Genomic DNA, 27,472 nt, shown 5'->3' with positions numbered 1-27,472 from the left:
GCGCGCTCATGATCCACAACTAACCAGTGTCGTCTTCCTGCAACAACTCACATCTCGTGGGATTTCAGAGCGAGATTTCAGTGGCACAAACAATCCCTTTTGATGATATAAGCTGCTCCATCAAAAACTATTTGAGTTCAGTTGAAATAGAGAGTACCGAGTAATCGATTACTCGCGCCCATCCCTAGTTATTATATAAGTTTCAAGTTTCAAGTTTCTTTAATAGTTGTCATACAGAAGTACAGAATACTTTCATACAAAATGCTTCTTACTGTTACGCTCCAGAGACTGTGCTAGACAAGATAGTATCAAATAACATAGTATAGCATGTAATTTAGAAGTAGAAAATGAGGTCACAGTGTTCAGTATAGACATATGTACAATGTTCGATGCAGAATAGACGTAACTGAGTTACAATATAATATACAATACTATGCAGTGTACTAATGTACAGTACTATATAGTGCAAAGCAGAAATGGGATGAGGTACAATTTAGGTACAATTTACAGTAAGGTGTACGAGTTGTAGTGCAATCCTTCATCAATAAATATAAAGTGTGTGGAGTGGGTGCTACAGTGTGTTTGTTTAAAGTGAGTGTGTGCTATAAAGTGTGTGGAGTGGGTGCTACAGTGTGTTTGTTTAAAGTGAGTGTGTGCTATAAAGTGTGTGGAGTGGGTGATACAGTGTGTTTGTTTAAAGTGAGTGTGTGCTATAAAGTGTGTGGAGTGGGTGATACAGTGTGTTTGTTTAAAGTGAGTGTGTGCGTGTGGGTGTGTGTGGTATGTGCGTTTGATGGTTGTTGTTGTGTAGTGTTCAGCAGAAATACACTGTAGCTACGATATAGGAGGTAAGATAACTGGTGAAGCAATGTGCAGTATTACAAACATGTCAGACCAGTACAACAGGAAATTGGCAGAAAAGATCATAGCCGATCAACTGCACCCACTATGGTCTGAGAGTATGCACTCTTACCCTCAGGGCGGAGGAGGTACTGCATGGCTAGGACTAGAACCAAACGATGCATTACGTCCTTTGTCCCACAAAGCATTCAGCTGCTTAACAAGTTTTTATTATTTGGTCTTGTTTAGCACTTGCACCATGGTGCCTTTGAGGGGTCATGCAGTGTCATGCTTTTTATGATGTTCGTATTTATTATGCTCATGTCTCGTTTGTCTGTGCTGTATTGTTTATATTTGTGCCTATTAGGCTTTTTGTTGCTCTCTTTGTGCAAAGAAAATTCCCTGAAGGGCAATAAAGGTTTCATTAATTCATTCTATAAAGGAGAAATACACTGTAGCTACGATTCTATATGGATAAATACACTGTAGCTACAATTCTATAAGGAGAAATACACTGTAGCTACGATTCTATAAGGAGAAATACGCTGTAGCTACGACTTTATAAGGATAAATACACTGTAGCTACTACTACTCTATAAGGATACATATGCTGTAGCTACGATTCTATAAGGAGAAATATGCTGTAGCTACGATTCTATAAGGAGCAATATGCTGTAGCTACGATTCTATAAGGATAAATACACAGTAGCTACAATTCTATAAGGAGCAATACACTGTAGCTATGACTCTATAAGGAGCAATACGCTGTAGCTACGATTCTATAAGTAGAAATACGCTGTAGCTACTACTCTATAAGGCTGTCCCCGAAGCCTGTTTTTGGGATTCGAACTTAGTCAGGGTTTTTCTAACGGACGTTCAAACCTTCGTTTTTAATTATTCTTTTATTTTTTATAAATATTTTTTTATTATTGTTATATATTTTTTTATATACCGTATATAAATATCCTCAAACTAAATCCTCAATTTGAATAAAGTGATTCATCTGATTAAATTAGTCTTTTATTTGTATTAAATCAACTTTCTTTAATGAATATAACTCCATTGGTATAATATATTTTTTTTTATAATGTTTTTCAAGTTTTATGTTTTTCGAATGTTGATTTAGAATTCGAATGCCAACATAACGAACGAAGGTTAGAACGTTCGGGCTCAGCCCTACTACTCTATAAAGAGCAATACGGTGTAGCTACGATTTTATACGCAGATTTAAAAGTCACATTTCTTATGGAATTCACTGTTATAGGGAGGTGTAGTCTGACTGACGTCACTGATTGTTCCACCCGTATAGGGATTTATCATTGGGAAAATGGATCATCGGCTATTGTAACAATTCTGCCGCATGGAAATCGAAAAGCTTTCCATTTTTGCACAAAATGAGTTCCCTTCTATCACTAACATAATTGTTTAAGCATTTTGTTGAAATAAAATTGTGATTTTTTTTTATGATTAATTGCAAATATTTTCATGTTGAGCTATAGATTGTGGATGAATAAGCACAGAAAGGTACACCATGCAAATGTTAATGCTTTATTTGTTTTAAAACTAGACAAATTAGAAATGGGCAATGGGGAAATACATTGCATTGGAACAGAGGGTGGAACACGAAAAACGGCAATGACGTAACCACTACACCTCCCTATTGTAAACTGATTCTCGTTTCCCACCTTTTCCTTTGTTCTGGTTCTTCTCTGCCTCTTCAAAAAGGCCCGGCAGATGGATCACCACTCCGTTACCTGGCGTTAGAAAACATCACCAAGGTTACGACCTCATAATACAAAACCAAAGACAATAGAGAAACAGAGTTCCTTTCTCTCATCATTATTCTGCTTCATTAGATGCACAGAGAAACATGTAAATGATATGCACTCCTGTCGCCAGGACAACAGATCTGACACAATACAAGTTCTGTACTGGGTTTAGTGAGGAGATACTACTGACTGGCTGTTGGGCTGACTTGAGGAAGCAACTTGTTAATGCATTGAGGGGAAAGCAACAGGAGGGTAACTATTACTTATGTAATGTTAAAGGTGCGACTAGATGCAGGGGTGACTAGATGTCAATCAGAATGTAATTTATCCAATCAGGTGCATTCCACATGGGGGAAGACAACGTTAATTTGACCCACAAAAGGTTTTCAATAATCAAATTTTTTTAGGGGGGGGGGGGGGAGCAATACTTTTGTTCCGCACTTTCCTAAAAGCTCTGTGGATGTTTTTTTTTAAATGATTACTAGTCTACGTGATAATGTGGAAGTGAAGTAACCACATAAAGGACTGGAACTACTCCAAGTCACATTCTGCTCTGTGGAGCTGGAGGCTATGAGTGTACTCCACGACACCACTCCCTTTAGGCACAATAGAATAGAGTTCTCCATTTAACTCAACAGTGGAATGGTTAGGGTGTGCTCTGTACAGTTCCTCTGTTAGGGCCGGAAAGATAAAAAATCAGGACACGGACAAACATTTGCAGATGTCTCGTTACTCTCCCAAGATAATGACCAGGATTAAGGACTGATTCTGGTAAATCATGATAAATCAATGAAGGTGGGCATCTACTGATGTTAATGGACACAGAACCCCCCCCCCCATTGGATACTAGTAGATTTGAACGTTCTAGGTCTTGTCCTGGCTAGCTACAACTGTCACAAGTGAATGTACTTACATAATCAGGCAAGTATGTTAACTTATTGGGGTGGTTATTATTCCAACAAAGAAATAAAAAAGTATCCTCCACAGTAGAGAATATGAATACATTTCCATAACATTTAAAAAAAAAAAAAAAAAAAAAAACATGTTGAGCAGGTCTTACTTCCCATACTTTTCCAGACTGGGCGACAAAACAAAATGTTCACATTCCACTCTAGCTATTCCATGACTGTAGGAAGGAACCCTGAGATGATGTTACATGTGTAGCTAACGGAGCGATCAGAGACAGATCGGTGCCGTTCAGTCAGGTATACAATGGCAATGTTAATTAACCTCCTTCTGTCCCATTTATTGTGGTGTGCGTTATCCACCCCGTCCGCTGTCCTAAGAATAGTACAGATTCATTCTCCAAAATGTTGTTAGAACATGAGTTGTAGTAGGGGTGTAACGGTGTATTCGTCCCACAAATTTACGGTACGGCCGTCACGGTGCGGTACGTGCAGCCATACGAAGAATACGCCTCAGCGCAAACACACCAGTCGCACATGCAGGCACTCGCGGGTTCCGTGCGAGAACAGCGCGCGTGGCCGGGCACACCGAGTCCGACTTCAGAGCGGGCGAAAGTGTACGGCCATGGAGGAAGGCACATTTACATTGGAACAGCTGCAGGGTCATTACAATTTTACAGTTTTCTTTCGTTTTCTTGTTCGCCCAATAATGTTAATCAAATGAAACCAATGGAAAGAAACGCACCAACAAACACCGCAACATTCTCCCCCGTACTCGAGTAGGGTAAATCTGCAGTGCCGCAGCCCCGGACTCACAGGCACAGCTGATCAAAAAAAAAAAAAAAAAAAATCCTATAGAAAATTATACTATTTAATAATAATAATTATAATAATTATCATAAATATAATATATACATTTATAAAAAAAAATATAAAAAAATGTATATTAATAATAATAAATCTTTTTTTTCTGTTGTACCGAACTCTTAACGAACCACGGTGACCCCAATACCGAGGTACGTACCGAACCGTGGCTTCTGTGTACCGTTACACCCCTAATGTGTAGATAGAGGGTTAAGAACCAGAGAGAGGGGTGCTCCAGTAGCACACCATGTTACCGCGCTGCGTCGCGGGACTCCGTGCTGCGTCACGGATCTGGTTGACTCCGAGTTCGATTCCCGGACTCGCCGTCATTTGCCGAATGTCTCCCCCTGCTCTCTCTCCCGTTTCACCCTACAACTGTCGGTCATGCTTGACCAGAAAAGCGATAAACGCTAAAAAATAAAGTTTAAAAAAAAAAAGAACCAGAGAGAACAGAGAAGGAAATATAAACGGAATGAAAGGAGGGTGGGTATGAGAGAGAAACAGAGCAAGATAAAAAGAGCAAGAGAACAAGAGAGAGCGAGAGATAGAGAATATATATGTCCATGAGGGAGGGCAATATAGGGGTCCATTAGCTAATGAAGTTACTGCAGAGGAGAGGATCTGGCTGGGATTCCAGCGGACCACTCTGACTGGAGCCCACTCTACTGCCTAAATACATTCATCAACAAAAGTGGAGCGTGAACATGAATGCAATGCATGCACGTGTGTGTGTGTGTGTGTCTGAATGTGCGTGCATGCTCTTTGAATGTCTATAAAAAAAATTTACTTACAAAAACTTTTTATAAACTAAATCCTCAATTTGAAAAAGTGATTAATCTGATTAAATCTTTTTATTTTATTAAATCAACTTTCTTTAATGAATATAACTCATCAGTTTCGTCAACATAAATAATCCAATAAGGGCACGGTTGGTATGAAAGTGATGGTGACGTCTTATAGTATAATATTATAATATTAGTGTAGCCTAATCTTTAACTGCAACTGTGAAGAAAACCCCCATTGGTTTAAACAGATTGAATAGACACAAAAAGTGTTTTTTTAATAAAATATTCGAATGTTGATTTAGAATTTGAATGTCAACATTATGATCGAAGCTTCGAAGCATTCGGTACAGCCCTACGCCCTTGCATATAAAAAAGATAAATAGTAATAAATTGGACAATGGATTTCATAGCTCCTGCTCCTGGGGTGAATATATGGATCTTGAATAAAAGCACCATAATTGGGAGTTGTTTACATATGACCGTGTGTGCGTGTGCGTGTACACTGTGTGTGTGACCCACCGATGAAGGCAGTGACTTTGGGGTTGATGATGCCACTGGGGAGGAGGTGGAAATCATACTCCACTTTGTCAACGACCACCGTGTGTCCAGCATTGTTACCACCCTGGAGAGAGAGAGAGAGACAATGATGAGGAGGAGAGGAGAAGAGCACACAACCTCAATGGAATTTCGGAGGCTGTGTTTATATGAGCTGGTTTAGCAGTTAATATTAGCAAGTGGTACACAAACTATATCTACTGTACTCTACCTAGACTAGAGGTCCATTTACCATGTAGTCTACTGCACTCTACCTAGACCAGAGGTCCATTTACCATGTAGTCTACTGCACTCTACCAGGGCTTCAAGAGTCTGAATAAACAGCTCACACGCTGCAGGGCTCCAAGAGTCTGAATAAACAACTCACACGCTGCAGGGCTCCAAGAGTCTGAATAAACAGCTCACACGCTGCAGGGCTCCAAGAGTCTGAATAAACAGCTCACACGCTGCAGGGCTCCAAGAGTCTGAATAAACAGCTCACACGCTGCAGGGCTCCAAGAGTCTGAATAAACAGCTCACACGCTGCAGGGTCGAATCAATGTCAAGAGATTTCATGATGCATTGGATCATCGTTGCCTGAAGAATCGTAATCGAATCATTGTTGTGGGGTGAAATATTTACACCCCTATGTACTTCTATTTAAGGAAGCAAGCGAGGACTCATCCTCTTAGCAGATTAATTCAGTTGGTTTGGTTTTTAGTCGTCGTAGACTGTCAATCGATACGACTTTTTTGTTGTTGTACATGCTGAATGAGGTATACCCTGAAAGATAAGCACATATCTGTCTGATAAGCATTACATAGAGCCATATGGAATCCGCGATCACGGAATCGCGGACGGAATCGCGGAATTGAGCAATAAAAATGGAATCAACTATAAAAAAAAAAAAAAAAAAAAAAAATTATGTTGTGAGACTTGTACAGCACTTTGTTCAACTTTGTCAGTGCTGTAAAGTTTAAACCTTTTTAAATCTTAGACAAACAAAACACTTTGCTTTCATGAAATATTGTAAGCAGTCATTTGAGGCTTCATAAAAGCAGCACAATGAACACAAATCTGTCAGTGCCGAGTCCGACCTCATCTTAAATAACAAACGGCATTGCTTGTTGTAGTTAACAAAGAGAGGCAGAGTTGATTTTGCAAAAATATATATACCTTTTTATTTTTTTTAATAATCGAATTTTATTTTCATATTCGAATGAAATAAATGAATGAAGCTTCGAAGTATTTAAGACAGCCCTATTAAATGGACTGTTATATCTTATTAAATTGTGGACATTTATTCATTCCCACTTATTAGACACTATTTCTGATGGTAAAATGAGCGTACAAAGCAAAATACAGAATTCTGAAATATTAAAACGAAAAAAACGGAATTTGGAAAAAAATAAAATGGAATTTGGAAAAAAATAAAACGGATTTCATATGGCTCTAGCATTACATTTAAAGAGGTCCTTCTGCATGAGGTAAACACAATTTTAAAGATTTGTCAATTTAATCAACTACTAGGCACTAGGGGTGGAACGGTTCACAAAATCACGGTTCTGTTCACCTTCGCGTGGGGTATGTCTGGGAGTGTTGCATTCATTTAATTTATTTTACATTCTATTTTGGATTTTCTGGTATTTTTATTGTGATGTTTCTTCTTTTGGCCCATGGGGACATGAACGTGTTGTCGGGCCTTCAATGCATTAGTTGACAGTAGGGCTGCAACTAACAATTATTTTGGTAGTCGACTAATCTGTCGATTATTTTTTCGATTAGTCGACTAATCTAAAAAAATATATATAATGTTTTTTAATTTTTTTTTTAATTATTATTATTATTTTTATTTATTTTTTGCACTACCTATCTTTGTGAAAGTGGCTTCTCAGCTCTGGTCCAGCTGAAGACAAAGCAGAGGAACAGATTGGACATTGAGGATGACCTCAGAGTTGCTTTGTCTACCATCACCCCAGACTTTGAGACTCTTGTCAGGAGCAAACAACATCCCCAGTTATCCCATTAGTTCCCTGGGATGTTAAGCTAAGAAGTCTGCTAAGAAGGATATATTATTTTATTATTATTATTTCAATTCATTTCATTGTGTTTTTAGCCCTAGTTGCACTTTTGTTGCAACCCCAGTTATCCCATTAGTTCCCCCAAACTTACTGTCGGTCTGTTATGTTAAGCTAAGAAGTCTTCAGCTGGACCAGAGCTGAGAAGCCACTTTCACAAAGATAGGTAGTGCAAAAGAAAAATGTAAAAAAAAAATATATATATATATATTTATTTTTTTAACGACTAATCGACGCAAAAAGTCTGCGTCAACGAGTTTTTATGATCGACGTCGTTGATTATGTCGACTAATCGTTGCAGCCATAGCTGACAGCATAAGGAACACACGCATGTCACACTAGCGTGACTGGCTGCGTGCATATAGTTTGCTATGGGCCTAAATAACAACAGTGAGGATTTGATTATGGATTTTGCCCTGTTGGAATCTAAATGCAGAGGTTGTGTTGTGTAATTACTAAGGCTGTCAACGTTCATTATTTTAACGCCAGATTAATGTTTAAATTATTTTTTTAATAAAATGTAACTTTTTAACTAGACTTCACTCAGGTGTATTATTTATTACTATGTTTGTTTCTGACTCAAATTGTGTGAGTGAGTGAGTGAGTGAGTGAGTGAGTGAGTGAGTGAGTGAGTGAGAAAACCGCTCGATCCCTAGGCCTAAAAGAAAAAATGGTTTCCGACCGACCCTGCCGATTTAGGTGCGACCCAATTTATTTTATGAGTTAAATTTTTTTATATTATATTATTATTTCTTTTACAATAAAGTTTCATAAGAATCTTAGTCAAACCTTTAGTATTATGGATATTAAACATGCTGGCAGAGTACATGCATCCATGTTGTTGTGAACATTTTAATTAAATAAAGAAATTCCCTATCCATAGTCGCCGTGGGAAAGAATAAAATAAAAAATAAAAAATAAATTCCCATGGCCTTAACTGACAACCAACAGGAAACAAACAATTTTTTTTTTTGCCCTACTAGGCCCTAATTGATTAGTGGACAAAATTAGGGCTGTCAGTTTATCACGTTAATTAGATTAATTAATTACACAGCAAATTATTATTATTTAATCTCATTCATTTCATAAGAACATAGAATACACATTTACAGACTTTTCTTTTTTAATATGGTCCATTTGCATGTTCTTGGTATCTGATTCTAGGGACATCTATGGATCTCAGGGAATGTATTCCCAGTGTCAGAAATACTGTGTCTGTTACTTGAGTAAATTGTAATGAACCAAATGAGAATATCAATAATTTTTTTTTTATCTTTGACTGTGAATAACACCATGCTAAAATTGACCAGACCTGAAAAATCTAAGCAAATGAATAAATGGAAGATGATTAAACAGAAGGTTTTGTAGATACAGTACTGAATTCTGCCATGCGGACACATGCAATTTGAAATATGATTATAGAATATAAAATATCAGGCCTAAAATGGTTATGCGATTCAAATGCGATTAATTAGATTAATTAATTACAAATCCTGTAATTAATTAGATTAATTTTTTTAATCGCCTGACAGCACTTTCAGCTCCCCTGAAATTTCGTTGTATACTGTGCAATGACAATTAAAAGTCTATTCTATTCTATATATATATAATTAATATATAACCAAAGTAGACATTTCTTTCCACTGCGTGGCTGACTTGTGCGTCATTGCCTTCCGCAGCCAGCACAAATAACCTGTGAGAAACACTGACATTAATTAACAGCCTGCTCTGACCCTCCTATGATGAAGATCTGTTCCTACCACTGTAGCCTGTACTACCGGTAGATATAAATATGTGTGTATGTGTGTGTGTGTGTGTGTGTGTGTGTGCGCGTCACATGAGGTTATTCCTGGCCGCAGCAGCAGTTGGAGGTGGGGGCAGCAGATGCCTCTCCTTTTTGGATACTTTTACGATGTGTCCTGCCTGCCATCACCCATCTCCTGGAGACAGGATCTCCCTGTACCTTTCATCCCCTGTGACCCAACACCACCATCTCCCCACGGGACAGCAGCTCAATTTGGGATTGAGGGTCACCTGCTACAGTACTAGCTTGTGCACACAGCATTGGGGAGGGCTTAGGGGAAGCACGTAGAGACCGAGCTCTGCATGATCCACCACTGATTCAAAAAGATTCCACCTCACATGCTGGTGCCGTGGTGCATGATCCTGCTCTCGTAAACACAGCCATGGGCAGGGTTGTCAGGATATCACAGCTTATCACAGACAGGGTTGGCAGGATATCACAGCTTATCACAGACAGGGTTGGCAGGATATCACAGCTTATCACAGACAGGGTTGGCAGGATATCACAGCCCGTGATAAAAAATAAGTTTTTAAGAGGGGGGCGGAGTTTGATTTGATTGAAGTTTATTCCAAATATGCAACACAACAAACAAACATCAAGTACAGATATGGCCATAAGCCGTTCAAATAATAAATGTATAATTTTTTTTTAAATAGTAATCTAAAAGAACCGATAAGAGTATCGATAAAGTACCGAACCGCTAAGCAGTATCGATAAGAGTAGTAGTATCGATAAAATCCTAACGATACCCATCCCTAGTTGGCAGGATATCACAGTTATATCACAGACAGGGTTGGCAGGATATCACAGCTTATCTGTGCGTCTCCTCTAAAGTTCTGGGCAATGGCATTGGTAGGGTGAAGGGGTGGCGTACATCTTGGTGCTGGAGCCAGGTTTCGATCCAAGGTTACAACCTGTCCAAGGCAAGAATATTGAACCCTTATTCCTCCTCGCCGTTTCGTATCAATGGTTTGAACGCAGAAGGTGAGGGGGGGGGTCGTTGTTCACCTAGCATTAAGCCTCCAGCAGAGGTAGTCACGTTGATGGGGTGAGTTTTCCCCGGCGTCTGTGTAAATGGACCTGCCAGATTAATGGCGTGATGTTTTGATGATGTGGTTCATTCTGTGGGGGTTAGCTTGTAGGTAATATCACAACCACAACTAATTTCATAAGTGGAGCACCTGCTTCATGCCCCTTGTCGCATGAAAGGTTGGATAGAACACATGACCACATGATATAATTAGAATAACAATAATAATGATAATAATAGGTTACATGTTTTACTAATAAAAGATAATATACAATGTTAGACGAAGCAACTATGACCTCAATGAGTTTGGTAAAAAAAAGCTTATGGTACATAAATCAACTGGACTCCTACCTGGACTCCTATCTGGACTCCCACACTGTTGACTAAACAGCATCACTGCATAAATCTACTTCAGGATAAAGCCATTTTGGGACATGGAAACATAGAAAATAATGTGACACAATATTTAATGGCCGTTAGATGGAGCCTACCTGTGATTAGTAGCCTACACTCTCTACAGACACATCCAAGGGCAGGGGTGACTTGTGGCTTTCAGAACTGGACTGCAGATCTTTGGAGATATTGCTTTCATTCGACTCCCTGCTGGTGATTTTCTAAACCAGACAGTTCAAATGTCACCTCTAAAATTGAGCATGTTTCAAAAGCCTAGAGGAAGCTTAATTGATCATGAGTTATGCAGGTGACATTGATTATTGGATTCAAGTCGCCATATAAAACTTGGTATTATTTATTTCACAACACAAAATAGTTCAAATAAGCCTTCAATGTATGAAGGCGTGGAGATGAAAGCAGTGTTTCTTGTCACCAAACTAATCAGGGAGAAGAAAATACCATAACCACAGCCTGAGATGCAACAAGATGTATATATTTATATATACTGTACATATCTATCCAAATCCGTCTCAGTATACATGCATATATTCCTTTTTACATACTATCTATTAGGGCTGTCCCCGACTAAGGATTTGGATAGTCGACTATGATTGGTCAAAATTTGCCATTAGTCGACAAAAAAAAAGTATATATTTTTTTTCATTCCATTTGGGCTGTGGGGGGTGCTTAATGTCTGAATGAGTCGACTGAAGGCTTCTTGTCCTCTGCAAAAGCATGCAATTGGTCCACTGATGGATACATCTTGATATTTGTCTAGTCTAGTGTGTTCATTAGATGGGTGAAATCCTCTTTCAGTGCCTCTGTGCCTGTTTTCGTAGGCAGTTCGCCTCTGGTATGCGTGCCATTAGCGTTAGCCACGCTTCTAGGCATATTTTCTTTTGGAAAGAATGATACAATATATATATATATATTTTTTTTTATTTTTTTTTTATTTTTTTTTTTATTTTTAATTCGACTAAGAGGTTGGCAGTCGACTACAGCTCCTTTCGACCGATTAATAGGGGTCAGCCCTACTATCTATATATCCCTTACCTACTCTTACTAGTTATACCGCTGGCCAGTATAACTTATAACGATAGTGTTTTTATACCTTTATCACTGTACATGTACATAATACTATAACACTGTACATACATGATTGTATTAGCATTATTACTCAGTAGTACTCATGTATATATACTACTCCAGTTTAATCACTTGTACATTGTATATTGGTATTGTACTTTACCGTTACATTTACACTGTGGAACCCAAGAGTGCAGTGTCGAGTGTCAAGTCAATCGGATGAGCGGTTCTCCACAACGCTGCAAGCAGCCATACCATGGGTCTCCACAACCCTACAAGCAGCCATACCGTGGGTCTCCACAACGCTGCAAGCAGCCATACCATGGGTCTCCACAACCCTACAAGCAGCCATACCGTGGGTCTCCACAACGCTGCAAGCAGCCATACCATGGGTCTCCACAACCCTACAAGCAGCCATACCATGGGTCTCCACAACCCTACAAGCAGCCATACCATGGGTCTCCACAACCCTACAAGCAGTCATACCATGGGTCTCCACAACCAACGCTGCAAGCAGTCATACCATGGGTCTCCACAACGCTGCAAGCAGCCATACCATGGGTCTCCACAACGCTGCAAGCAGCCATACCGTGAGTCTCCACAACGCTGCAAGCAGCCATACCGTGAGTCTCCACAACGCTGCAAGCAGCCATACCGTGGGTCTCCACAACGCTGCAAGCAGCACTTCAGAGGCCAAGTGATCGTGATGTAAATTGTGCATGGGCTCACTGCCAAGTCTCAAATGAAACAGACAAAGGATAGACTGTGTTAGTGTGTGTGTGAGTGAGAAGAGAATAATAATGTAACAATAATAATTCATAGTATTCGAATGATATTTATACAATATGGCACAATGTCACAGCCCATGGTTGTCATTAATGATAATCACCTACCATTTGATTACAATCAGCTGTCGTTTGCAACCAAGATGTCCTGTGATCTAATACTACGAATAGTACATTTGCTATTCTCTTTGGGGTTTGTTTTTCCAATATAGAAAATGTGGTTTTTACATTTGAACAATATCGTGAACCCTGGTAATTTTCTTCACTATAGTCATGATATTAAATGTTCATGCCTCTACTTGTTACCTATACGCCTATAGTAGTCTTGCGTAGCCATACCGCCACACTACGTTAGCACTGTGCCAGCGCAGGAGAGGTCTGGGTGAACCCATTATCATTCCAGTATAGAGGGGAAAAAAACTCCGACTTGTTTGTATTTCTTTAAAACAATCACAATCATCCTGGGCAGCACTATGCCCTTTGCAAATTTGTGTCACAGATAGTGGAAGGGGAGGAGAATTCCGACTGAAATAGTCAGCCAATGACAGCAGATACCCCCACAGTCTCAGTCCTGTGATCCAAACTAATAGGCCAGTGGCCCACTTGGCTGCCAACACCAAATACTAATAAACACAGACTGTCACCAGCATAGCTATCCAATGAAACATGGTAATAACTTCTCGCTGCACACAGCCGGAACACACAAACCTGTTCAGTTGCCCTGGCAGAACAGTCGGTCACAGGTTTGGCTGACACTCGTGTTTAGAAGCCGGGTGATGTCACATCTGATGTGGCTAAGATGAAAGGGACGGATGATAGAGCCATATGAAATCCGCGATCACGGAATCGCGGACGGAATCGCGGAATTGAGCAATAAAAATGGAATCAACTGTAAAAAAAATTTAAAAAAAATTATAATGTTTTTTTTTTAATGTTGTGGGACTTGTACAGCACTTTGTTCAACTTTGTCAGTGCTGTAAAGTTTAAACCTTTTTAAATCTTAGACAAACAAAACACTTTGCTTTCATGAAATATTGTAAGCAGTCATTTGAGGCTTTATAAAAGCAGCACAATGAACACAAATCTGTCAGTGCCGAGTCTGACCTCATCTTAAATAACAAACAGCATTGCTTGTTGTAATTAACAAAGAGAGGCAGAGTTGATTTTGCAAAAAAATATATATATATCATTTATATTTTTATATTTTTTAATAATCAAATTTTATTTTCATATTCGAATCCCATGCCCATCGAACGAAGCTTCGAAGTATTTAAGACAGCCCTATTAAATGGACTGTTATATCTTATTAAATTGTGGACATTTATTCATTCCCACTTATTAGACACTATTTCTGATGGTAAAATGAGCGTACAAAGCAAAATACAGAATTCTGAAATATTAAAACGGAAAAAACGGAATTTGGAAAAAAATAAAATGGAATTTGGAAAAAAATAAAACAGTTTTCATATGGCTCTAACGGATGAGGAAATACCGGATATGAGGTGACAAGTTAAAAACAAGGTATTAGTGTAGATTTCCCCAAACACTAAAACCCAACACCAAAAGCCACGAGTAACCTGCCAGATCAAAGTAACATAGTAGGATGTTAGGACATCCTTCTCATGGAGAAATGTTGATTTTTATCTCAATTAGGCCTGCACGATATTGGAAATAATTTACATTGAGATATATATATATATTGCAATATGAAAGATTACAGAAGCACCCACCCATAATTTCACCAGATATATGCAGCTTTTAACTTCAATAGCTCCATTTGGGAAGAATGAGTCACTCCCAGCAATGATAGGGTCATTCTGGGGGGAGAAATGATGTTTAAAACTCACCATGACACAATTGTATTCAGAAAATAATTTCAAGTTTGTTTTTATTTTTGTCACATATAAAACGCATAACGTACATGTCTTCAGTGAAATGCTTGGTTCTGGTATGAGCCCCTGAGAATGTGCTTCATACAGTAAAAACCTAAGTACAGTGAAAGATAATGAGGTACAAATGCAGACTTAATGAGGTACAAAACTTTTAAGGCAAGGTGCAAATGAGGAATGAATGTATAGTGCAAATCTTTTTAATAAATAGATAAATATAATGTAGTGTTAACACTTTGGCTGCCATGGGTTAAATTAATGATATACCATAGATTGCCAGCGCTATTTGTCTATGGAGAAAGTCCCCTTCTTTGCAGGGCTATAACTTTTTAAATTCTATTGCTACATTGCCATTATTAGGGCCCATTCAAAGTCCTATATGTATTGTTCATTGTGTAGCAACGTTAAACTTTTTCATTCACATATTCATAGTAAAGTATGGTCTAATGTATAAGTATGTTTTCATCTCTTTCTGCAGCTTTCTCCAGAACGTGATATATAGCCCCAAATGCATTATATTGATGATGAAATACAGTTTGATGGCAATCCGCGCGATATAAAAAATTCCAACTAGACGTACTTCTAGAAGTTACTACACGTCATCTGATGTTGACCGGATGGGCGAGGGGGCGTTTATAATTCCGTGGGCAGCGTTATACCAATCATCTAATGTGGGTCAAATGTTGATAATATCAGTTATTATCGAAGACGGCAACGTTACACGCTGAAACTCACCCCAGTGTCCGCGCGCCGTTGGGCGATCATCGTCGAGTAGAAATTTTATCATTATGGGATATATTATTACCCGGTCCATCTCCAGCTTGTATAATGGTATATACGTCCAAATCATGTTGTTTATCGAGTTATTGGCAATCGATCGTTATGTAGTGTGACGAGCTAGAGTGCCGGAACCTATCCCGAGTGGCCGGAAGCAATACGGACATCTATCACAACCTCCACTGTGCTTCCTGTTAAGCGGTTGCGCGATCGGCCACCAGATGGCGCTCCTGAACCGCCAGAGAGCTCAGTGGGTCCTGCTGGTGGTTCTCAGGCCAGCGGAGGTACATTATGGATCAGATCGCAGATTTTTGAAATATTGATATAAAGACGACTTACAGCGTCCCCCGGCAACTTTAGCATCGCCAGCAAAGACGTTGTAAATCGTTTTTAGGCAGTCAAAGTGTTAAGTGTTTTTAAAGTGAGTGTTAAAGTGAGTGTTTGTTTAAAGTGAGTGTGTGCATGTGGATGTGTGTGCAATGAGTGTAGATAAATACTCACCAATCCAGGCAAGTTTCTTTTATTAAATGGCTGCTTTTTTATATAGAGCTTTTATCCAAAGCGCTTTACAATTTGTTACTCACATTTTACCCATTCACTCACACATTCACACACCGACAGCGGAGGCAACCATGCAAGGTGCCAACCTGCTCATCGGGAGCAATTAGGGGTTAAAGGGGACATGCATTGCTATTCCTAGCACTATTTGGGCAACTTTACACAATTACTGAGTCTATTGAACACATCTGTAAGGTTTTATAAAAAAAAATGCATTGTTTTATATTTCTAATCAAGTACTCAAAAGCCACATTTTTCTCACTTTGGATTTCAGGCTGTGTTGGCCTGGCTCCGCCCATAAGCACTTTGAGTGACATCCACACAGTCTGCGACTGGCACAGAGAGATAGAGAGAGACTGAGGGGGATACTAATTAATTTCCCCGCGGGGGGGGCATAATCCCACGGGACAATGCATTGGTAACTTGTTTCAAATTACAATATATACCCCTGTGAATATTATTGTACGGATCGGAATATGGGCGTGCGCGTGGGAGCATGTGCAAAGATATTACAGTGATATGTTGGTGCTCCCGACTGCGAGGGAGAGAGAGAGAGATAGAGAGGGAGACAGAGGGACACATGGAGGCACGGAGCACTTACACACAACCTGTGTAAACGCTCCGTGTGTGTGTTTGAGAGAAGACGGGTCCCTCTCTCTCTCTCTCCATCTCTCTCCCTCCCTCTCTTTCGCTCGTCGCGGATGAGTGATAGAGGGAGGGAGAGAGATGAGAGAGAGAGAGGGACCCGTCTTCTCTCAAACACACACACGGAGCGTTTACACGTGTGCCTCGCAGTCAAAACCTGTTTGAGGAAGTGTCGGGTTACACTATGCGCTCTCTGCCTCGCTCTGTTTGAGGAAGTGAAGATATTTCCACTCGCTCTGCTGTCGCTGTCAACCATAGAGGGGCGTTAGTTATGCAAATCAGTGCTATATTCACATCAGCAAAACTGTCAAAACAGAACAGCTTAGCTGAGTGAGGGAGGATCTCGTGAACTCGAGACTAGACTGATGAGTCAATATGATAATTAACGACACAGACCACATTGCTAGGAAAACATGCTAATCACTGGAAAAGGCAATTTATAATGGATGACATGTCCCCTTTAAGTGTCTTGCTCAAGGAAACATCGACACACTGCCCAGGAGGAGCGGGAATCGAACCGGGAACCTCCGGATTGCCAGACGTCCTGCTCTACCTCCTGAGGCACCGTCGCCCCCATATTAGTCATATGTATGTTAAGACAAGGTCAACAGCACAATGAATTGTGTTGGACAGCTATAGCTTAGTAAAGAAACATGGCCATAACTTAACTGCAAGATACAGGTCTGTGTTCGACATACTTGACGTTTCTCAACTACTGTAGGTCTGAAGCAACCAGCACTTCTCTCATACCCTCAGCAATATCTTCACTTGTATGATCCTCTGGGGAAAATTCAGTCTATAAACAGCAGCTTTTCAGCTTCACAATGTCACTATTGCACATGCGCACATCTCACCATACACTGTGCAGCCCTAATCTCAAACATTTTTGTCCAATAACCAAAAACTAGACGACATTCTCAGCAACACAGGTCTGAGCACACAGGCCTTCCTCGCTGTATTTTACAACATTTTAATCACAGAACAAAGTTAGCCTGAAGCTTGGCTTTTTTGAGTGTGGAAATCTAGCCGAGCCAAAAGCCCATTGATGCAGCAAACTCCTTGTTTTCTTGGGAAAATTACATGTTACTGCCAATTCCAATAATTAAGCAGTTTCTGAACAACAAGAAGTCTCTATGCCGAAAAGGTCGTCATGTTACGTCAAAAGTGAGTTAATAACTTGTGACGCAAGATCAATAATCATTCAAATTAATTCAGGTCTTGAGCATAACACTAATACAGTACATACATACACACACAATATACAATAGCGTAGGCCTCACCTTTATGTTCAGCCAGTCCATCAGCAAACTTCTCTATGGCAACCAACGCATTGTTTAAAAACAGCAGTAAAATCCTAGGTGAAACGTTTCTCCACTGCACAACACGAACCAAGTCTGTGTTCCTTCATGCGTCTATAAAGCCTCTGTACGCAGGGCTGTCCTCAACTAAACAACTTCTCATGCTTTCTTTACCTCGCTGACCTGGGTGAAAATGTCTTAAAGGTGCTATGCATTATAAATGTCATTTTTCAGTCTCTAGCATTGTATTATAGTAATAGGAGTTCGTATCAATGTGTTTTTGGGCCTAAATACTATATTGGCGAATTCCTCAGCTACAGCCCATCCCCTCTTTGCCTCTAGTAAATCAGGTCATGTTGATTTGACGACCTGGTGCACGTCACAGGGCGCTGTTTATAGCGCACGGTGATGTGATTGGCTCTGTGGTTTTAGTAATGCCCGCCTCCATTCTTGCTACCTGCAGGGTGGAAGGTTTGTCCAGAAGATCACTAATCAGCTGAAGCCTGATGCGGTTCCCTCGGTCTTCGACAGACAGACCGGCGTTAGCTCTCGGGACTCGGGAGCGATCGCTAGCTACTTAGCACCAGCCGGGGCCGGCGTTAGCAACCGGGAGCGTCGTTGAGCATTCAGCCTGCTGGCTACCTATATCCACTTCAACCAGCGTCGCGGAGCATTCAGCCTGCTGGCTACACAGCTTGTCGGTGTGCTAATAGCCTCTGCAAGCTAACGGTAGCTGGCTAAACAGCTTGTCGGTGTGCTGGAGCCTCTGCAAGCTAACGGTAGCTCGCTCCAGGCTATTAGCACATCGACAAGCTGCTGGAGCTCCCGACGCTCGGCTGGTTGAAGTGGATCTAGGTAGCCAGCAGGCTGAATGCTCCGCGACGCTCCCGGTTGCTATCATGTGCAGGTCCTCTTCTCAGACCTGTGTGGCAAAGCACTGCACACGCATCATGCAAGCTACACATCGCTGCATGTTGATCAATGGTGGCCCACTCGGTGCATCACAGTGGGCTACTATTGTGCTAACAACAACCGCGGTGTCCGGCTTGTCGGCCGGCATGAGTGCTCGATTTGGGGTGGTTCTCTCCTCCTTGTGTGCCCCCGTTCTCGCGGGTGTCCTGCCGGGGAGCTTGTGGACGCGACAACAGCGGCGGCCGTAGCGTTAGTTAGCTCATAGCTATTGTGTACCACTAGCGTTACGGCGGGCTCGAGCACCCTACGGCTGCCGCCGTTGTCGCGTCCATGGGCTCCCCGGCAGGGTACCCGTGGGGACGGGGGTGTACAGAGAGGAGAGAACCATTTTGTGTCGGGCGTGCATGCCGGCCAGCGAGCCGGACGTCGGGATATGTTGTTAGCACAATAGCTACCAAGCTAAGCTATGTTAGCTTCTAACGGTGTATACACAATATGTACAACGACACAATGATTTACATTATTACAAATATGGTAACGTGGTTGTGGCTTTTACAAATAGTGGTAACATATATATAGATAGACAGTACTGCTACATCTCTATTGAGCCGTACTGTATTGTACCCATTCTGCAATCTGTTAAATAAAGTTTTCATTCATTCATTCATTCATTCACTCTATATTTATGACATACCATATTTGTATTGCTACAGTACTGCTCAGTACTGCTATGATGGAGACCAGAGAAAGACTTTCGTCTTGTTTACATCAGGGTCCCCCAATTTCAATTCATGGTAACATATTATATATATATAGATAGACAGTACTGCTACATCTCTATATTTATGACATACCATATTTGTATGTAACCTGAAACCTAATCTCTGACGGGGAGATGGGCGGAGCTATTTGGTGGGTGGCTGTCACTCAAAGCATTCTGCCAGAATGGGTGGAGCCAAGCCAATAATAGCCTGCTTTCATGAGGCTGAAAAATGCTGGTTTTGAGTACAAGATTAGAAATATAAAACAATGATTATTTTTGGAATAAAAATTACAGATGTGTTACATAGACTCACAGGAAGTGTGTAAAGTTGCCCAAATAGTGCTAGGAATAGCAGTGCATAACCCCTTTAACAGGTTGAATTAGGCTAATTTAATTATGATCAATTTCCACAGGCGTTCTTACAATACAATACAAGTCAACCCCTCCGCCAATCGATCACAATGGAAGATGAGGGATTGGGTTAAAAAGCTCACAGCATGACGATGTCACACAAATAGCCCATCCACACCAACCTGCGGTGGTCAGGGTAATCAGTAGGGTTGGCCATCGTTTGGATTTGAACGATTCCGGTTCCGATTCTCCATATCGATTCCTGTTCTGAACGATTCTCGCTTCCGATTATTTGAGGTGCATGTCACAGCTTATTTCGCAGGAGATTTTCTTTTTCTTTTTTCATACTATTCACATTTTTAGTTGACTTGATACAGTTTAATTTGGTTGCTGTACTGTAACTAGGGTATTAATTAACAAATTAAAAAATTTGACCCGGTTTTTGGTGCCCAACCCTAGTAATCATAGGTCAAAATCCCTATTCTAATGCTTCGTTATTTGTTGTGTTTTTTGGCCTACATCAGCATTAGAAATAACCAATGCTCCTCTGTCGGCAGAGACATCATTCGTCCACGAATCTCAGTCGATCAAGTAGTAATTTTGATCAAGACTTTGGTTGTTCAAAAGTTATTATCTATGCTTTTTTCCCCCCCATGTTGAATAGGAAAAATTACAAGCACATCTGTGGTAAGCACAACATTTAAAGGGGTCCTTCTGCACAATTGCATTTACACTACAGACGTTTTTCTTTTCTTATTATTATTACCGTGTGTAGATCATTTGGCTAAATGGTTGTCCCATTTGATCATCGTGAGCCACTGTAAGTGTGTGTGTGTTCGCTCTGAAATCCTGTGAGGCGTGCGTCTTTACCTTGCGAATTGCGATGTAGCTGGATACATGTGCGACATGCGTTTGTGTGAGCACTAGGGGTGGGAATCACCAGTTTCATCATGATACGATACGAGACCACCCGCATTTCAGACCACCCGCATTTCATTGTATACCTGTATGCCGTGACAATTAAAACTCTTGACTTGACTTGACTTGATTCTTTGGACAACGATACAATATTTTCCGATATCACAAAGTCTGCCACGATACGATACGATTCGATTCAGGTGGCTGCGATCGATATGAGACGAGATTATATGCCCATTTAACACGATATTATATGCCCATTTAACACAATCAGTAACATTTAAATCAACAACAAAAAAAGGCAATGGAAATATCATTTTATTTTTTATCTCTTGAATCTATTGTTTTTAATACAAATAGACCTCCTGTTCACTGTTTTTGGTTTGTTTTTCTTTTTTCTCTCGATATTAATATATATCCTATTCACTGTCACAGCGCTGTATTTTGGCTGGAAAAGGCATATTGGGAGTCAGAAGGTGCAGTACCGGCCAGATCCTGTTAGTGGGGCTATCTCGAGAATGCAGTAACCCCCCCCACTCCTTCCCAGTCCCTAGTGGACCTCTGCTGTTCTCTTAGCTTAGTTAGCTTACGCTAACGCAACGTTAATTTCGGTATTTAACGCGACGTGGGCATAAAGGAATGGCGTGGATGGAAACCCCTTGTGGGGGAAAAAACAACAGGCACTTATTTCGGGTCTCAAAATAGGCGGACTCTGAAGCAATGCTGTATAACGTCTACACACGCTGAGCTGCGCTGAGCTAATGTTGTTGTTGCGGCCCGGCGGATATGTTCAACAGGGGATTTTCAAAATAAGAGTATCGCAATATCGATCTTTTTACGTTGCATCGATCCTATTTGATAATTGATAATAGATCGATATATTGATCTGGATCGATGTATCGTCCCACCCCTAGTGAGCACAGGACAACAAACAAGGTTTCTATGGAGTAACGTGGAATTGCCGTTTCAGAATTCTGCCAACATGTGGCCTACTTGGCACCTACTTCATAGACACAAATCGATCTCTAAACAATGTTTGTATGTCTCTGCAATGGTATGATTCTGGCCTGGTAGGTTAAGCCACCGTTCTACGCAGTTTCTATATCTATCCCACCGTGTCTGTGTAAAATCTTGTACACGTTCTTTCTGAACGGACGTGAGATGCATATAACATTGTTTAGAAACCTTTTTGCGGGCGGCTAGGTGGTGTAGTGGGCAAGGCACTCGCCACCAGTGTGGAGACGCTAGGATTCGCATGTTCGAATCCAGCTCTCCACATTGTTTTCAGTTTAGCTGGTCGTCCGCAGTAATACACATTGGCCGTATTACGGGGAGGGAAAACTGAAGGGTGGGGATTGAACGTTGTGAACAAGCGACTCCTACAAGTCGGTTGGTGCGCCTGCGCAGTAGAATCAGGAAGTGTCGGGGGCAGCGTGAGCCTCCCACGCGTTACTCCTCGACACTGAGAGATCGAGCTGCGCAGGTGAAAAGATGCGACTGCTGTTACCTCAAGTACCGGAGGGGACTTGTGCTATGTATGACTTAGTCCACATTGCAGCCGGCTTGTGGGAGGCAAGAAACAGCGTTCGTGACAGGGGAGGGTTGAATTGGATGATACGAAATTGGGATGGGAGAAAATATAGAAAAATGGGAGAAAAAGTGGATCAAAAAAAAAAAAAAAAACTTTTTGCAAACTTTAGAGGGTGTTTTCGTCCATTTTCGTCCGTAACGTTACTCTGTGGATGTCATTTGTTGTCGCCCGACGGCCGTATCCTCGCAACAAAGATAGCTGCTATTGGTCGAGCGCAAGATACGTGACCGAACTCGCACCAATTACGTCAAATAAAACTCTGTGGGTGACCATGTATCCGTTCGCGAGGAAAGATCTAGTCCCGACTTTAAAATTTTGCTTGCGCAAAACGGGCAGGATTGTAAATAGAGAACTTTTTATCTACACCCAAATCTACACCAATATATCTTTCACCCAGAGTGAAAATGTTGTTGGTCCGATGAAGGCGAACCGAGACCTATGTTTTTTGGAGGACCGAGTTCGCGTGTTTGGTCCGCGGACCGAGTTCGACTGCGCATTCACACAAACCCGAAAAACCGGACTATCGACTTCTGGTCCGATAGTCCGGACCAAACAGCCCCTGTGTGAAAGCGACCTAAGTTGAATTGATAGTAAGATTTTATTGACTAATTGAATAGTCAACGTAACAGATAAATCTGTAAAATTACACAACCCACATATTATGTATATTCTAAGAACGATTATCATTAGCTGCTGTATTTACTTCATTAGTGAAGCAGAGGTGCATTCTGTGTTACGTCATACTAACTCACCCTCCACCCAACTCCAATCCTCCAGAGATGTGTCGACTCTAGTGTCAGTGGCTAGCTGCCCCCCCACACACAACCTTAATTCTACTGCATATCCTGGCACTGTAATGCACACCACACATAAGCGCTTGCATAGCCCGTTTTATAAAAAGATGAATGCATATCGCCTCCAACACACACGTACTTTCAAGCCCAATGTAAGGATCATCTGCCTGCTCCTCACACACACACACATTATATGCTCACACACAGAAAAGCCCCCAACCCCCAAACTCACGTACCACAAGACAGAGGGAAGTAGCCCTGTGCTACAGTCTTGCCTGTAAAACAAGTGGTTTATTTTTACACGCCCCCAGGCTTGGCAAGCGACACAGTATGAAGAGAAGAATGGAGAATCCTTGCTATGTTATCAATATCAAGCAGTGTGGAGGAGGAGTAGTGTTCGATTCTGAATATTTAAAACGGTTTCAATACCCATTTCCCGCAATATCGATATTTAATTATTCATAAAAAAAATGTATAAGGAAGTTGCATTGTTTATTTCAATACCTGTAATAGTACAGTAGTCCACACACACACACATGTGCATTCAGTTAAGTTGGAAATGGAATATGACTAATACAAACAGTTCAGTTTGTCAGGTACATGCAACACAGATTACAGTGTTTACTAAATTTATAAGATTATATCATTTAGTTATTTTTAAATGTGTGATCTAAAGATAAACAAAGGGTTTTAAAAGTGTTATATTTATCTTCTCTTATAGTACCAGAGAGAAGCTGAGGAGAATCAACCAGCAACTAAAGCAATATTTATTAAAAATATATATATATATAATTATCTTGTTTTTTTTTTTACATTTTAAGATTGAACCTTTTTCCCTGTGGTATCGAAAATGGTATCGAATATCGATACTTTTCAAGTTATCGTATCGAAGTTCGAAATTCCAGTATCGTGACAACACTAGTGTGGAGGAGGAGCCGCTTCAAGCCTAGGGCTTGAGACTATGTAGCTAACACATTCAAAACAAGATTACAAACATCACAAAACAAACTGGTCAGACTACTGCTTGACCTTACTCCTCACCCCTGCCCATTTTGACAAACTAGGATGGCTTAGAGTAGACGACAGAGTACAGCAACTTATTTGGGCCTGGTCTACAAGATACACTATAAGGTACCCATGTACATGTCAAGGTACTTCCCAAAGGTCAGTGAATACCACAACACCAGAGGGAGCCCCACAAATCATGTTCAACCCAGATTCGGCTCAAACAAGGGACTAAACATGTTTCGCAATTATGCCACATCACTGGAACGCCCTACCCACAGCCGTAAAAAAATGTGAATCACTACCCACCTTCAAAACCGCTCTCAAAGAGCACAGCGAGAGGCTGCTATTCGAAACTGGCCCCTGTAAACATAAAAAAAAAAAAAAAATCCAATGTACAGTTTCTTCCCCCTCAAATGTATATACGGTACTCTCTTTTAGAAACCGTCTCTTAAACAGTACTGTATATTTGTATAATCGTGTATGTCATAAATGTCTGGATGTAACAGTATGTCGTGTATGTCATAAATGTTACGATTAATTGAAAATGGGGGACCCCGATGTAAACAAGACTAAAGTCTTTCTCTGGTCTGCATCCCATTAACAATTGTGTGTATTGAGCCGTACTGTAATGACTGAACACAATCAGGTATTTTTTCCTGAAACACCTGCGAGTTGCTCACATTCACACATGGGAGCCGACCAGAACAATCACAGGGCGATTATTGACGCTATAAATTTGCGCTACGCCATTTAGTTTTTTTCTCTCTCTTATTTCTAACGTTATTCACGCGAGGTGGGTCAGATTCTGGCAGGGGGTCAGAATTCGGCACAACCCCTGGCAGGGGGTCAGAATTCTGCACAACACCGGTTACTTCACAGCTCAACTGGAGGGTATGGTGGGTGGTGAGCAGTGTCTTGCTCAAGGGCATGTCGGCAGTAGTGGTTGAGAAAATCACCAAACTGTCAGTACAAACTCGGTTACCACTTCTCTCTTCTGCAAATGTATGAAAGTTACACACAAAAAACTCTTCAGGGCAGGGTCAGATGCATATCATTTAGATGGTTATTATACAACCTCAAATATGCCATTTGGCATCCAAATAAAGTTGTCATGAGAGTTTTGATTTTTTTTTTGTAAAAAGCAGAACTTCAAGCTCTGTTGGCAAACAGCAGATATGCTGGGCATACGTTTAATTTATCTAAAATCTCAAGAGGAAATGGAAATCCACACTTCCCCTCTACAAACTATATTTGTCAAGACTGAGCGTAGCGTTTGTTTTGTTGCAGATAGTGCAGTTTGACAGTCTTACTTACTTGATCAACCCCTCCCTCCCACTCCGTCTCTGGCTGCAGTGGCAGCGATAAGGTGGTGGAGTGGGGCCCCGGATTGCTGTAACGTTTAAACCCAACAACAACATCGATGCTGGGCGCGCAGGTCAGACCGATTCACGTTTGAATGAAAGCCTCTCACATCATGCAACATGACACGATGCACTATGTATATTTCTCTCCCACCCACCCACCCCCTCCATAATGTATATACTCTGTCAGGATCTATCACACAGTACTGTATATTTGAATATCGTATGTCACAAATGTAACAGTACTAAATACCTGTATGTCATGTATGTCCCTCCCTATGCCATAAATGTCATGTATGTTGTGTATGTCATATATGTCCTGATGAATTGAAAATGGGGGACCCTGATGTAAACAAGACAAACGTCTTTCTCTGGTCTGCATCCCCTTAACAAGTGTGTGTATTGAGCCGTACTGTATTGTACTTTGTACCCATTCTGCAATCTTGTTAAATAAAGTTTTCATTCTTCATTCACTGCACGGTCAAATGTAAAACGTAAACCCCGTTGAACATTATATATTGATAGCTTTAGCCAGCGAGGTAACGCAGTCTGATGCATCGAGACGTGACGTGATGAACTAGAGTTAGCAGCAGTAGTAGTAGCTAAACGGCAGCTATCTTGCCATGTGTGTATGTAATGCGACAGGAGATATTATTAACGTTAGCTGCCTTTGGGGGGAGCTAACACACCTAGCAAGAATTCAAGGTGACATTAGCAAAAGGATAACGGACAACATTGGGCAAAAATAATGTTGGCTAGTAGCAAGTTCTACCAGAAGCCATGTCACAACTCTACTGTTATTTAGTTAAAGGAAAACTCCAACATTTTGGGGAAATTAGCTTATTTGCCATCTACCCTGGAGTTAGACAAGAATATGCATACCCTTTTCTTCTCTGTGCATGCAGTAGGAGTAGGGAAGACGTTGGGAACTAGGCTAATGGAGGAACCCACTTCCAGTGACTGACGCTAAGCTAGGCTAACGGTGCGTGTCTTCCCTACTCATACTGCATGCACAGAGAAGAAAAAGGGTATGTATCTTCTTGTCTAACTCCAGTGGTAGATGCCAAATAAGCTAATTTCCCAAAATGTTGAAGTTTTCCTTTAATGTTATTAGCTAACGTCGTCGTGCTCTGTTGCGTTTGAACAGCTAGTAAACCCGCAGCAGTGACGTCATGCACGCGTTGCCTACAAACAACATGGCGAACAGCAGCAGCACCGACCTGACATCTGCACACCATGTCCGCGTTCTGTGCCAGCAGGTCCACCACTTTCCCCTTGCCCTCGTCGCCCCACTGAGCTCCCAACACCACGGTCACTTTGTTTCCGACGTCCGGCACGGGTACACGCGACGTCTCCGCGCTGCCGCCGTTCTGCTGGGCCGGTTCTTCCCGACTGCTGCCACTTTCCGACATGATGACCGTGTTGTCTGTGTGTGTGTCCCCTGTCTGTCCTGTCACTGTGGCGGGGCTCGCGCTGCTGCTCTCTGTTCCCGCTGGTTCCGTACTGTAGCTCGCGCCTCGCTCCTCGCTCGCGCAGTGTTCAAAGAACAGACACGCCCACTGAGAGACTCTGTCGGGGTTCGTTGAGAAGCATGCAGCTGCAGAGCCGCAGAGCAGCAGCGCTCTCAGGACCGCGCTGTGAGGGCCGCGTCTATATTAATGCCAGTGCAAGAGTGCTTCCGCATTCGCCGGTAACCAAGGCCAGATTAAGACTTCAGAGGCCCCTGGGCCAGAT

General features: G+C 41.3%; 1 protein-coding gene across 1 annotated transcript in view; it reads right to left on the bottom strand.

Moving 5' to 3' along the window:
- LOC311234449 (adenylosuccinate synthetase isozyme 2) overlaps nt 1-27,255 on the bottom strand; it is a 50,986-nt gene extending 23,731 nt beyond the window's left edge. Inside the window, exons 1-3 of the mRNA XM_084321628.1 lie at nt 26,959-27,255; nt 5,683-5,785; nt 2,526-2,594 (exon numbers count right to left, since the gene is read on the bottom strand). Coding sequence (XP_084177754.1) covers nt 2,526-2,594; nt 5,683-5,785; nt 26,959-27,150 — 364 coding nt within the window. The 5' untranslated portion in view covers nt 27,151-27,255. The remainder of the gene's footprint in view (nt 1-2,525; nt 2,595-5,682; nt 5,786-26,958) is intronic.
- Between the last annotated feature and the right edge of the window lie 217 nt (nt 27,256-27,472).

The sequence above is a fragment of the Notolepis coatsorum genome, assembly GCF_963971535.1.
Source record: "Notolepis coatsorum genome assembly, chromosome: 9".
Lineage (NCBI taxonomy): Eukaryota > Metazoa > Chordata > Actinopteri > Aulopiformes > Paralepididae > Notolepis > Notolepis coatsorum.
Note: the sequence above shows the minus strand (reverse complement) of the source record. Positions and strands in the feature narration are given on the sequence as shown.